The 14,027-nt window shown below is 38.2% G+C and overlaps 2 protein-coding genes across 2 annotated transcripts; both read right to left on the bottom strand.

Annotated features, from left to right (window-relative positions):
* Window positions 1-1,109: 1,109 nt before the first annotated feature.
* On the bottom strand, window positions 1,110-2,779 carry nkx2.1 (NK2 homeobox 1; the record flags this gene model as incomplete). The annotated part of the gene is made up of 2 exons (XM_084394225.1): window positions 1,110-1,913; window positions 2,413-2,779. The coding sequence occupies 2 exons, from the start codon at window positions 2,777-2,779 to the stop codon at window positions 1,240-1,242; spliced, it is 1,041 nt and encodes a 346-aa protein (XP_084250351.1). The 3' UTR covers window positions 1,110-1,239.
* Window positions 2,780-9,137: 6,358 nt separating this feature from the next.
* Window positions 9,138-10,316, bottom strand: nkx2.9 (NK2 transcription factor related, locus 9). Its single transcript, XM_084394024.1, has 2 exons — window positions 9,954-10,316; window positions 9,138-9,757 (listed from the first exon to the last, which is right to left on the bottom strand). The coding sequence occupies exons 1-2, from the start codon at window positions 10,102-10,104 to the stop codon at window positions 9,234-9,236; spliced, it is 675 nt and encodes a 224-aa protein (XP_084250150.1). The 5' UTR covers window positions 10,105-10,316; the 3' UTR covers window positions 9,138-9,233.
* Window positions 10,317-14,027: the final 3,711 nt, after the last annotated feature.

The raw sequence follows: 14,027 nt of genomic DNA, 5'->3' as shown, positions 1-14,027 counted from the left end.
CGTTTACTTATCAAAGGGATAGGCTACAACTCATTTAATAGGTTATTCACTAAATACAATTAACTTAGGATCGAGTTTGTTAAAAGGGACTTTTACCATTATTAATCCAATCGGTATAAAAATGTGTAAGTTTTATAGACTAAGCATTTAAAAAATTTTGCGGCTAATAATTGCTTTTCGGCGTCATTTTGCACGTAAATGTATTCCGGGTTTTTCAAAGATATTAAAATGTTAAAAACACGGCACAAAGTCAGCATTAATTAACTTCCGACATATTTCGGCTGCTAATGTATGTGGTGTGACTTCATGAGTGTTGCGACACAGAGAAAACGACATAGCCTAACTATTGCAGAATGAACACTTTACTAGGAGGCCTGTCCAGCTCCACAATCCTGAAGGAATATCCATTAGCCTACAAACAGTAGAAATTGACGATTGCGAACAATGTGCGACTGCAGCAAAAGCGTGTAGCCTTTAAATGGAAGGCTAATTGTGTGGAAGTCTGTTGACTTTTAAACTAGTTAATTAGTTAGTTAATTTTATTCATCTTGAAGAAAAATGGTCCCACTTTTAGCACCGCCGAGTGAAAGATTCTTACACCCAAATCTAGAATAAACGTATTGTTAGGCTACTGTTATTATTGTCATAATTTATTAATATGATTGTATGACTGCGTTTAAGTCAAATATCTATATAAGTTACAAGAAAATTAAAACGTACAAATAACAATGGAACTGAAAAAACATTTGACCCTTAATATCGATAAAAATTTTGTACAATATACATATCGCTAAAAACTATGTAATCAGTCCAAACCTTTTACAGAAATATACAAGCTACGTTTTACAGTGAAATCTATAAGAAATCATGAAAGGTATTTAGCAGTCTAACTGTGAGGGGTACGTCTTCATTTTTAAAATCCAACAGGATGACAGTATATTTGTGATTTTAGCTTTTCAATCAGTCTTCGTTTAAAATCTAGTGTATATATAAATAATTCCATCTTCTTAATGGTGTTTTGGCGCTCATCCTCACAATAAAAGATTTGATACCTTTTGGCATTTGGCAATCCTCGTGTCGCTTGCAGCCTTGTCACTTCTCCCTCCAGAAAGGAGACAAGGATTTCAGAGCGCAACCACTGTTCGCATGGTCTTTTTTTTTTTTTTTTTTTTGAGCATAGAGTACAGATCATCTGCATCCACCTGTCATTTTGTTATTGTGTCATTGTCTGTTCCGGTGTCACCACGTCCTGCCATAAAGCAGAGCAGAGCAGGGCAAGGCCGCTCCATATTCGGAACCAGAAGAGTTCAGGTGTGACAGGCCGGAAACCTGGGTTTGAAGAGATGGAGGGCTGGCAGCATGTTGGCCCAGATCTGGGGACTGGCCGGCGCTGCCTACCTGCTGACTTTGATGCTGGCCCATTGAAGAACTGTTATTGGACATAATCATGACGTTTCCTCCCTGGTGATGGTGGTTTTGTACACCGGTGTTGGGTGTATGGCTGCTGCCTTGGCATGGCTTTCCGTCTTTCACCAACACTGGCACGGCCACCCGCCTCGGAGACTGTTGCTGCTGCTGACAGGAGCCATTGTCTTGTTGCATTTGCTGCTGGGACACTTTGTCCTTGGCCTGCCTTTTCATTTTATATCGGTGGTTTTGAAACCAAATTTTAACTTGAGTCGGAGTCAAGTGAATCATGCTGGCCAGATGTTCCCTTTCCGGCGCGGAGAGGTACTTCTGCTGCTTGAACCGTCGCTCGAGCTCGTACACCTGCGCCTGGGAGAAGAGTACTCGTCTCTTCCTGCGAGGTGTGCTGGTCAGCGGACCCATGCTTTTACCAACATCCGCCAAAGAACCCAGAGTGCCCATACTGCCCATATTCATACCAGACGAGGAACCCATGAAACGAGAGACTGAAGAAAAAAAACACACAAAACCGAACAGTCTGATTTAGCTTTGCAATTTAACAGCAAACAGTACAATAATTCCTACTAATAATGACCACACACAAAAAAAGAAAGAATAATAATACAAACGCTCAGCTCAGTGAGTTATAACAGCACAGTAAAAAGAGCAAATATTGCGATTGTGCACTATTACGCAATCGCATCTTGTTAGACTGTTCCCAGCTTTGGACATACACTAGAACTGCGGTTAAGAGTCTGTTTATTGATACAGTTTGTTTGGGTTTAGATAAAGCACCTGGCACGTTTAAAGCGTGGTTGGCTTAACATATTTCCCCTTAATACAGCCAAAAGCCACATTTTCAAGCTATAAAGTTAACTAAACAGCTACAACCAAATTCAAAATTGTACATTAATAGCTGACATGTTTAATACACTCAGTATATTTTAAAATATTTGTATAAAAATCCACAAACAGTTCTTGCAAATACAGCTCAGTCTCACGTACTTGTTGAGAAGCGTGGGTCCGGATTCGTCCCGTACCAGCTGGTGGCCGTCGTGCTGCCTCTCATCCCGTCTTGATAGGCCGGCAGGTCGCTCATGTTGCCCAAATTCCCGTTACAGTAGCCCCCCATGGCTGAGTGTGACAGCTGGGAAACTCCAGCTGCAGTCATGTGGTAGGCAGCGGGTACTGTTCCATTGTGGCCCATGTGGTGCTGCTGCATCGCCGCTTGCGTGACTTGGGGTTGTCTGTACGATGCAAGTGGAGCCCCCAAGTTGTTCCCCTCCATACTCACTTTTTTGTAGCTCTCTTCAAGAGGACTTAAGATATCGGATACAGAAAAAGGAGTCGTATGCTTAGGGCTCATCGACATTGTTCTGTGTTGGAAAGGGAGAAATTAGAAGGCAAGGCAATCTCTCCTTCTTTTTTTTGGCCAGCTCCTCTGTTCCTGTTGTTTCACCGTCGCTGCAGCAGGATGGAAACGTATGAGTGTGCACTGGAGTCCGCCTTAATTGGTTTGAGTGGGAGCTCGAAGCTGACTTTCGTTTGTTTTAGCTTGGTGCCAGGTTTAAGGCTTCCATCAGAGGCGGGGCATCAGCAGCCAGGGCAACAATACAAAGCAGCGCTATCATCTGTGCACCCACGCACAATTTCTATTACGCGGTCTTCAGCTACCCATGCCATCCCCCCAACCCCGAAAACATTTGCGCATGTAACAACACCTGTGCGTAAATTTAATTCGTCCATAGTTCATTTTCCGCGCGAGGCTGTTTATTTCGCGGTGGTGCTTGCAAGAACGACAAGGAACACAGCAAAGGATGAAATATTGACAGTTGGAGTGATGTTTATAAGGGCCCCTTGATGTGAGAGCATACGCGGACTTCAGACTTTGAGAACCACTCAGTTTCTGAAAAAAAGAAAAAAAAAACTTGAGTTGAACTACTGACTTTTAATGGCCACAAGAGGCTTCTGGTGATTGCAGGCGTGTTTGTATTATGCTCCATCGTACTCAAACATGCAAAGGGCACTTGCAACGACTCAGGAACACTGACTGACAAATAAATAAATACATATGAGCGTGTTAAGAGGCCAAGTAAATGATTAAGCCCGTTTCCGTTTGATTTTATTGGACATAGGCAGCGTGTCGTCCAAATTCCCATCCATGCACTCGGGTTCAGACACGCGGTAGGTACTGAAGAGAATGAACTCGGGAGGAGGAGAGGCTCTCAGGTAAATTTAACGACGCTGAAATAACCTGAGTAAGTCCTGAAGTAACTCCGTGTAAGTTCAATAATGCATCGCTTACCAGTGCGCCCCGACGCCCAATAGTTCTCCCTCAGTACAGCTGGACAGAAAAACAATTTTACAGAAATGTGAATGACTGGACAGTAGACTTTACAAAATCGACAAGATTAATTTGACAAATGAAGCAGACAATTTTATTTTTTTTATATTCTTTATTGTTATTATTATTATTAGTTATTTCATCATATTTCTATTTTAACAAATATAAAAAATTTTATTTGTTGCTATTTTCAAAACAACGCTAATCTTTTACTCTAATGTCTAACATTACAACTAATAATAGGATGCTATTGTTTAGGATGACATGTTTTCATTTTATTTTCGTCCTCCTAATATCGCAATATGTGGATCTATCGTTCATTTATCGTATCAAATTTAAAACTGCCAATAGTTTGGGACACCAAGAGGTCATGTCTTTTGGTTAAACAAAACATGTAGATAAATCACAAGTGAGTGTGTAAGATTCTCATATTGTAGACTTAGATATTTGGTTTAAACTTTCGTTTTTGTCAAGACCTGCGTTTATCGAGAGTCTATAAGCGCTGCAAGCTTCTAAACAAAATCGAAAAAAAAAAAAAAAAACGTAAACAGATTTAGATGATTTTTTTTTTATTTTATGGTTTCAGCAATTAGGATTAACAGAGACTCTGTTTATGATTTAAGATGTGTTTTTTTTTTGTGGCTAAATAAACAACTGTGTTTTTATCTTTTTAAAGATATCATGCTATCCATTTTCTGGATGTATAGAGAACAAAACAGCTCAACCTAAGTCCAAGAAATGCAAAAAATCAGTCGGAGCCTGATTAAATAATTCCGAGAATAAAATCACGTTGTTAAAGCAGGAAATACAAATTTGCACTATTTTGCTTTTATGCTTTCTACCTGAATTCAAATGTTATAATTTTCGGAAATGGCATTTTTCGCTATGTATTTCTTTGTTTCTTTGCGATCTTGTGGAACACTTCAAGTGTTTCAAATCTGAAATAACGAGCTGTCCTGAAGAGTAACAGGAACACACATTGGTCATCCCATACATAGGCCTAGCCTACCTAATAGTATATCCCTAATAAAATCTGTCAAATTGCTCTTACGCCAAAATAAGAAGAAGACCAAAAAATAAAAAATACATGAAACAGAATAACATAACAAACCATCTCTATTTGGATTAGCCGAAAACCTTTGACACGAGGGAATACAGCGTCTTCTGGTGGTCACAGCATGAATATTTTCAAATGGCAAGACAAAAAGCACTATCAATAAAGCCAATCCAATGTGCAAAGTAAGTCTAATAGTTTTAATATAATGCCAACAACACATTCGTAACATTTTACAGAATTATGAGAAACACTTTAGTTCTTTTCAACCTTACAAATGTTTACATAATATCCAGCGAGCGTTCACATCTTCGGGCAGTGCTCAAGCTTAGTGAAAACGATCGTGATAGTCAGCTTGTCATTTCAGTGAAATGAAATACGTGAACCTCCTTAAACAAGCAGATAACTGCGCATCTCTGTAGTTTGAAGTTAGCACAGGTGGGCGTAGTTTGTGCAGATGATAATCGCGCGTGCAATTATAACAATTAGTGTCAAAACTATGCAGCGTCCAACGTTGCTTTCAAGGTGTTCGGCATACTTGATCCAGTTTACAAAAGGCTCTCTTAATTATCTTAATCAGGCTCGCTGCTCTCTACTGGAGTACGGCTATCATGGTCAATTAACGGCAATTACTGGTACGATTTGTGTTGTTTTTAACATCTTTTTCTATTGACAAACCGGAGTTTTGTTCAGCGCTACCATGGCTTACGTTTTCAATATGCGTAGGCTATACATGTATATATGAAAATATGAAGTCAAATGCGTATTATATTATATTATATTATATTATATTATATTATATTATATTATATTATATTATATTATATTAGCCTATTTTTATATTATATTATATTTGGCCTGTAGGCCTATATTATATTATAGTCTATTTGGTTTATTTCTCCTAATGTGTTTTATTGAACGTTTGTTTACGGTGGGACGGGAGTGTTGTTGACGCTCATCAGGTGCAGTAAATATTGACAGCAGGGCAGAGTACGCAAACTTAAGACTCCACGATGCTATTGTGACATCTAGTGGAGAGTAACAGTTTGTACAGAGAGCACTCATGGGAGAGAGGTGTGTGAGAATATTGGTTTCCTTCTGAGCCAAATCAGGGGTGCTTTTCCCGAAAGAATCGTTAGCTTCAACTAGTTCAGCTTCCCTAAACCAAAGTTCCGAAGAACATTGGAAAACAGCATCGCACAGTTCTGTGGTTGGAACTACAGCTCGACCTGTGGTTAGAAGCATAATTTCTTGTTTGCTTGACATGTGGACTTTATAAAAATAAAAATAAAAATAAAAATAAAAATAAAGAAAGAAATAAAAGCTGACATTCAGTGAAATCTACATATTTTATTTCGAATAAATTCACGTCTTTTAGTTAGTCAAGAAATTTAAAGCACCGTTATCGAAGAGTGTAGGCTACATGTGCGAACGTGTCTAACGAGCCTATGATTGAATCGAGAATAGGTCCTCAGATGACATGTCCGTATTTATAGCAAAACATCTAGCAATTATTTGATCTCAAACAGATTCATTAAAATAAGTTACTCCACCACCTGCGTGACATCATTAACCAACGCGGTTTTTGGAAACAGTCGTGACTTGATTTCTTTAACGATACATCGATGATTGTAGGCTTCTATTGTATTTACTTAGCCTAAGGGGAACGCACCCCTGATCAGGCCCACCGGAAGCTATGAACCTCAAGGTGGCAGAGTGGCACTGCGCACAGCCAGGCAGCCAACAAGGTGGACATCACATATGGATGATGTCACGCTTTCCCTCCCTTGTTTCACTCTATAGTTATTAGAAAGTAAAGTCTTGACAGACCAACTGGAGGCATAAAAACGCATTTGGAATTACATATAAGATGGGGGAGCAATGTGCATTTACTTTTAAATTGTAAGATAGGCCTATTTAGATATACGTTCAGCATGTACAGGATAATGATGCATCAGGCTTTTTTTGTATTATTATTATTATAGGAAATAAATAGAAACATTTGCAAAATTAGTAAAAAAAAAGAAAAAAAAAGTACAATTATTCAATTCAAAGAGCCCCCCCCCCCCCATAAACTAGAATGTATAAGCTAAATTACTTTTAGAAATGAATTCATATTTATATATTTTTAAAGTATCATTAATGTAAAATACTAAATCAACTCTTCTATTTAAAATTGAATTTTGAATAATTAAATAACCACAGTAAGCAGAACCCTAGTGAAAGAGATTGATCTGAAAGGTACAATTATTCTGTGTTTATTCATTTTTAATTGCCCATATTTTATTTGAAGATATGTCATAATAGCAACACTATGAATCAGTGATTTCTAAACTAAACTATAGGTTTTAATGCAAGCAAAGATGTCTGGAATGTACATCTAATTAATGGGAATTCTGAATAATAACCCCATTAATTACAATAATGATCAAATTTAAAACTAATAACACTAGTAACAGCATACCACTTGGGGCCTTCTGTGCTAAATCATCTTACCCCAAGGGACTAATTTGATCTTTTTACTTTAAAATAAAAAAATATATAACTTTTACTCCACAAATCTAAAAACATGAATGTGTCCACAAATGCCTCATTAACAACTTTTGATATTCAACATAATACATTGTCATAGTTCACTATTTTCCAGAGACACAAAATTAGATCAATTAACCTCAAAACTGTTTCGACTAAAACTCACAAATGTTTATATTCAGATGAAAGGCCAGGGGGACATTTATAAATAATATTTTATCTGGTCTGCTCAATGAATCAGTTTTTTTGGTACAGACATTTCAATGTATCAAGTTGTATATGATTTTAATTTCTTTTAGTGCATTAAGTTAGAGTAAAATGTTTACTCAAATCACGCGATTTATTTCAGTAGGCCACAACTTCATTAGAGTAATTGTTGAGTTTTACTATGTTACTACCTAGTTGTTGTGGCCAAGTCTCGCCATAAACCAGGGAAGACCTCTAAAAGCCTGTCTTTGTCACTCCCCAAACCCAACGACTTTTAAAACTCCATTGTCTTGTTAAAGCCCATAAATTTGTCACCCGGGACTGATTAAACATCACGAGAATTGAGACACTGCGGATTTTGTCTAGGTCCCTTTGGAAGCCACACAATGGTCCTTTCAGAGGACGACACAAAAAAGTGTTTTAGGGAAGATGTAGCGAAGAGAGCGCTGCGGTCAGTCCCCTCCATATGTAGAACAAGGTGGCCTGAGAGAGGGGACAAAAGACCAGGTGACAAGGATGATACTAACTGGGTCGCTGAATTAATTGGGACAAGCTCGGGATTGAGAAAGCACGCCTCTTTCATTAATGTTACTTACAACAATGATCACCCTCTTTTAAAATATGGAGGAGGCCGTGAGTTGCTTGAACTTTCTAAAGTCTCCAAACCGCTGCTGTTCTTTTTTGCTGCTGTATGTTGAGGAATCATTTTTAACAACTTCGATTTTATAATTTAGTCACCACTCAAATCAAATCAAATCAACGCTTAAAACAAGCAACATGCTTGTACGCGGTATATGCCTAGGCCTATAAATAAATGCGCAAATCCCAGAATCACACAAGAATCAAAATCCATTGTGCATCTTATATTTCTTCCTCAGTGTTTACTGTTGAGTCTTAAATAAGGGTTCTTTCTTTAAGCTGGTTATTTGCTCTGTTGGGTGAAAGTGGACGTCTTAACATTACAAAAGCACTCACCTCTTGCTGTGCGCTAATTCTCGTACTCTTTTCAGTTCAATCTGAGATCTTTTATACAAACACTATCTAACAATCGCGGGGATTAACAGAAAGGTGAACGAATTATACTAAGCAAATGACAAACAATAAAGGGGGAATATATTTTATAAAATCTTTATGATTAAAAGGAGTGATTTCATGCTGAAAGAATATTTAATATGGTCTGTATAAACGCAATTTGTATGGAAAATTCAAACAGAAGTAGGCTATACACTGCTAAAAAAAAAGTTTTTATTCTCAGTTTTTTTTTTTTTTTTTTTTTTTTTGTAATACATAGAAGAATAAAGAACGAAAACATGTAACATTTTAAGATGATGCCATTTCATCCAAATCATAACTACACTGTTCACTGTATAAAACATATATTTTTTTCTCACTGATATATAAACTTTTGGTTTAAAACAAATACAAACTGTTCAAAAATACACCATCTAAGCAATTATACACATCATCAATTAATACACAAACAATTAGCAAAACGCAACTGGCCAAAACAAAACTAAATAAATCACATAATATGTGCAAACAGCATTTATTTATTAATTTTATATCAACGCTGAAAGTTTCTAGACCTAAAACTTTATGTAATTAAAAACAACTTGAATGAACTTGAATCCATGCGCTGTCCTGTGGGGTAAGTCTCGAAATAGTTCGTGAGGTTAGTTCAAGTAAGTCTCACCAAACACAGAAGTGGTGACGGGAGGCCGCTGTGTTGGGAAAGTGCTGGTATGTGGGGAAAAGCGCAAAGGGCGTCTGCTGCTGTAAAGACTGGAAACCTTGAACGCTGAAGGATGATGATGGGACTGTTGGTGGAACGATGCATCTTCCTTTTTCTGCATCGATTGAGCAGTTCTGATACGGTTTGCCATCTCGGACCAAAATGGGCACCACGACCCTGCGCAAAACCGGAGGCTGATTGAGGTCCTGAGCGCACTCTATCCGCGCTCTCTTCATTTTGTATCTGTGGTTTTGGAACCAGATCTTGATCTGCGTGGGCGTGAGACGGAGCAGGTGCGCGAGCTGCTCTCGTTCTGGAGCGGACAGGTACCGCTGCTGACGAAAGCGTCTCTCCAGTTCATAAGTCTGAGCCTTGGAGAATAACACGCGTCGCTTCTTCCTCTTTTCATGCTCTGTATCCACTGAAAGCACATCTTGGCCCGTGGAGTCTGGTGAAGCCTCAAGGTTGCTCTCATCTGATGCTAAAAAAAAAACAAAAAAACATTAGCCTTTATTTATCTCTGGGGGGAAAAACATGTGTATGCACTTTATAGTTACCAAGTGGTAACACGTATAACTAACACTAATTAATAGGACATGAAAAAAAGGATGTACGTTTGAAACATTTTCTTAAAATTGATTTGGAAATGGTTTTTTTTTTTTTTTTTAGAAACTTACATATATGTCCTCTGTCGTTTTCAGTCCAAGACGAGTAAGGTGAGACGGAAAACGTGTCCACTGGAGAATGGTGCGCGATGCTTTCGGAGTCGTTTTCTGGCAAATCCAAAATACTTCTCACAGTGAAACTGAACTTGTTCGAAATAGCCATCTGTAGCGCTGGAGTGCTGTTAGTTCCAGGACTGGTTCTCGGTGTGGAAGAGCTATCCTCAGTCGCAGTGCTGAAGTGATGTGTGCGTTTTCAAGACGCGCATCCAAGTGACAATGTGTACACTGATGTCGCGGTGTTTATATAAACAGCACTTGCTGGCTGCTTTCAGGCCTCTCCTACTTATGGGTTCTAAGTACCTCAATGACTCGTGTACTTAAATCCCTGTAATGGTAGGTGTGAACTCGCCAAAGAATAGCCCGTTACTTTCACAATGATGGAGGGTAACACTCTTCATCATTACTGATTCGTCCGAATTCGTGAAAAGTGGCAAACAGATAATGGTAATTGTTGAGGCTGAATCACGTCTTGGGTGGCAAGTGACAACAAGAGCCCTCCCTTCTTTCCCCCGCTCAAATAACATATCGGATATTTGCATACAAAGTGATCCATTAGCGTCCAGAGTTGGTTTTCCTAATTCGTTTATTGGGGTAATGTCGTTTATTGCAGGTGTTATTGCAGAAACACGGGTTTAATCTAGGGTGATATTTCATTGTAATTCATGAAATCTATATATTCTTGGGCTCATGGAAAAATAGCCTGCCCTTTGTGTACTGTAAGAAGCACAAAAATGTCTCCATCAAGTAGATTTTTGAGATATGAAATTAGAACCTAGCTGTTTATGTTTTAAAGTTGCACCTACTCAACGTTACACTGCAATTTTCTTATTTATGAATATTTAACTTAACAGGTTATTTCTTCCTAGAAATCCGAGATAACCACAGGAATAAAGAACTTCCAAAAAAGATCCAGACATCAAGGAAACAGTAATATGTCGTTATGGACACTTGCTTACTCCTTCACCTCACCAATAAGTGCACGAGGCATCACTGGGTTCGGATGATTCCTGAGAGAGCGCGCTCTGGATGACTGCAGAGACCCTCCCAAACAGAGTGGGTATCCGTTCTCGTCTAGTCGTCCTGGGTGGTCGGCCGAAAAAAGGAACACAAATACATGCCAACCAGCGACCAGGAACAAAAGAGGGAAATGTAGCCCCGCGTCCGAGACCCGTTGGAAGCATTTGTTCCAGTCAAGATTTTGCATTTGTTCAGTCCTGAAATAATGCTTGATTGACGCCCCCGCACAATGTCCTTTAACTTTCTCGAATAAATCCGAGCTTGTTTCATGTTGTCATGGTTTTGAATAGGGATGAACGGGATCTGGGGAACTATCTACTGCTACACGTCTAGCTGCTTACGTCTAAACTGAATTATTAGTTATGCGTTTCCAAACGGAATTAAAAGACTTTTCGTTTCCATCAAATTTCAAGTTGTCTCCTGATTAATCAAAGTCTTTTAAAAAATAGATTTAATTTTATTTAATAAAAAAAAAAAACGAAACTTTACGATTGTCAAAAAATAAGGACGAGATGAATATATATATATATATATATATATATATATATATATATATATATATATAGGCTAATGATTATTTTGGTTGTATCAGGTTTAATTCTAAATAGTGTTTTCCGTTAGTAACTACGACATGCTGCATTCTATGGATGTTGTTAAACTGTAGGCTATAAAGTAAACTAAAATATTTGCCAAGCTCTTTGAATTTAGGCGCACGCTCTCAGAGTATCAATAAAGACCCGTGTAGGCACACAGTTTAGTTTCTAATGACCTCTCGTATCTCCTTAATCTATTAGACACCCACGGATAGAAGTATGCTTCAGGAAAAGTGTGCACTCTCAAGCACCCAAGAGCTCTTCAGTGTCAAATATTTACCCTTGTTGTTTGACTTCTCAAACCCAAGGAGTCAGACAACGGGAAACAGAGAATAATCTACAGAAACAAACATTTCCGCGCGAAGACCAACCAATACACAATTTTTATATTTACAATAGCCTAATAAAAAAAAGATAGTTTCATGGGATTTACACAGATGTGGGTAAACACGCATTAGACTCTCACCAGATCTTATTTAAAATCATTATACTGTATGTTAAAATACACACTGTTAAGAAAACGGGGATTGTACTATGAATTTCAGCATATCCTAATATTCTCAATTGTTTGTTGCTCAGGTTGATTAATACAGATAATTGTATTGAAAAAAAAAAGAAAAAAAAAATGAAAAGTGTAAATTATGACAATTTATTTATATTTTTGGGTGAACTATCCCTTTAAGAAATATTCAAAGATGTATGAACAATTACATCAGAAGACAAAATGACACCTGTGATATTGAGTGTAACGGACTTGATACATATCGCACACACCTAGAAATAATGACATTTGGAGCCATTTTTTTATTTTATTTAAAGAAAAACGTCCATGTATTTTTAAATGTGGATCAAGTGTCACCACTGTTCCATACACGTGTGCGCGTGTACACACACAGAAAATCCATTCAAAAATGACGTAAAAGAATTATCTCAAATATTATGCATCTAAAATCAAGTAGGCCTACCACAAGTTGACACACAGAGCTTTTAAGACTCAAGAGCTCAACAATAAAACCAGAATGTCTGCCTGTGAACTCGATCTGAAACTCATAACCCCACCTGACATTTTCGGGACAGCACTGCTAAGGAAAAAAGTAAACCAAACATAAAACCCACACAAGAAAGATTACATTTAAAGATATAAGACATAAATACATTGAGAACTTTCAAGTCACATAAACATTTACATTTTAAAAATGTATTCTAATAACCATCTCATACTTAGTCACCACAAAATCAAAATTGACAATTCTTATTTTTTATATAGAATTTTGCAGTGTTTGTTAAAAAAAAATTATCCGGGCACATCGTTTTATAAAATGCATGTGTCCCGTAATCTTTAATCAAAATAACTTTGTTTCTCTGATGAAGGTCTGGTATTTATCAGGAGTTATTAAACAGCAATAAAGCACACAAAACAGGAGTAGCGAATTTCATCCATCTTCTTTATTAAAAAAACTTCAACAGTTCGGACTTCATTTTCAAAATAGGAGTTAACAATATTCACTTGTGAACACAACATTTCCCCCCTTTTTAAAGAACAGAATATTACATCAGTTTAAGTGAAATAGTCCTTAAACCAACTAGGCTTCCGAACATAACGTTTAGGTCTAGTGGTATGAGCGTTTGTGTAGTGAGCAGTGTTCTCAGCTGGAGTTGTTGGCGCACATGGAAATGCTGTGAGATGTAAAGCATTCCATGTCTTTCCATCACTAAGAACTCATGTACCCACCCCCAGTCTTTCAGTAACCGTGAGAGGATCAGTAAACTTTCTGTGTCCCTTACAAGGGGTTCCATACCCTCACTTTATCCCCCTCCTGGAAAGGAGTATGAGCACTCCACTTAGCATCAGTGTACTTTTCTTTTTGTGTAGCAGCTGTGTAACCCTTTGGTGAACAGTCCTGTCAGTTGGTGGTTGCGCAGGAGCAGATGAAAAATAGACAGCCTTGTGCACAGGGTGAAGTACCAGTTCCAGCATGTGGAGTGGCACGTACATCTAAAAGGAGTCAGTTACCGCAGGTTTCCATGGCTGATGTTGCTGGATGGCCATTTGGACAGTGTGTTTGAGCACATGGTTAAACCTCTCTACACTACCATTAGCTGCCGAATATTCCTTCCTTCCAGAAAAGCAGAGAAAGCAGCAGATGTAAACTGAACACCATTATCAGTAACTATACTTAATGGATTTCCATGGCAGTGAAAAACTGAAACCACAAAATCCGTAATGACCCGTGTGAATAGAGACCTCAGGCCATTTGCTCCTTCAGTGGGATGCGGCAGTGTCTATATCCACAGTCACTCTCTGCCATGGTCCATCTGGCAGTGACACCAGCTGGAGAGGAGCAGAACGTGTCTTGACAGTTTTGTCGTTGAGCTGACACACATGGTAGGGGCAGACAGCATCATGAACCTAAGC

Source organism: Rutilus rutilus, assembly GCF_951802725.1.
Source record: "Rutilus rutilus genome assembly, chromosome: 21".
NCBI lineage: Eukaryota > Metazoa > Chordata > Actinopteri > Cypriniformes > Leuciscidae > Rutilus > Rutilus rutilus.
This window is presented reverse-complemented; position numbering and strand designations above follow the sequence as displayed.

Bases quoted from the DNA above. Each gene is read 5' to 3' on its own strand.
- nkx2.9 (XM_084394024.1), bottom strand. From the start codon at position 10,104: ATGGCTATTTCGAACAAGTTCAGTTTCACTGTGAGAAGTATTTTGGAT. The intron at 9,758-9,953 runs GTAAGTTTCTAA...TTTTTTTTTTAG, and splicing joins AAACGACAGAGGACATATAT to CATCAGATGAGAGCAACCTT.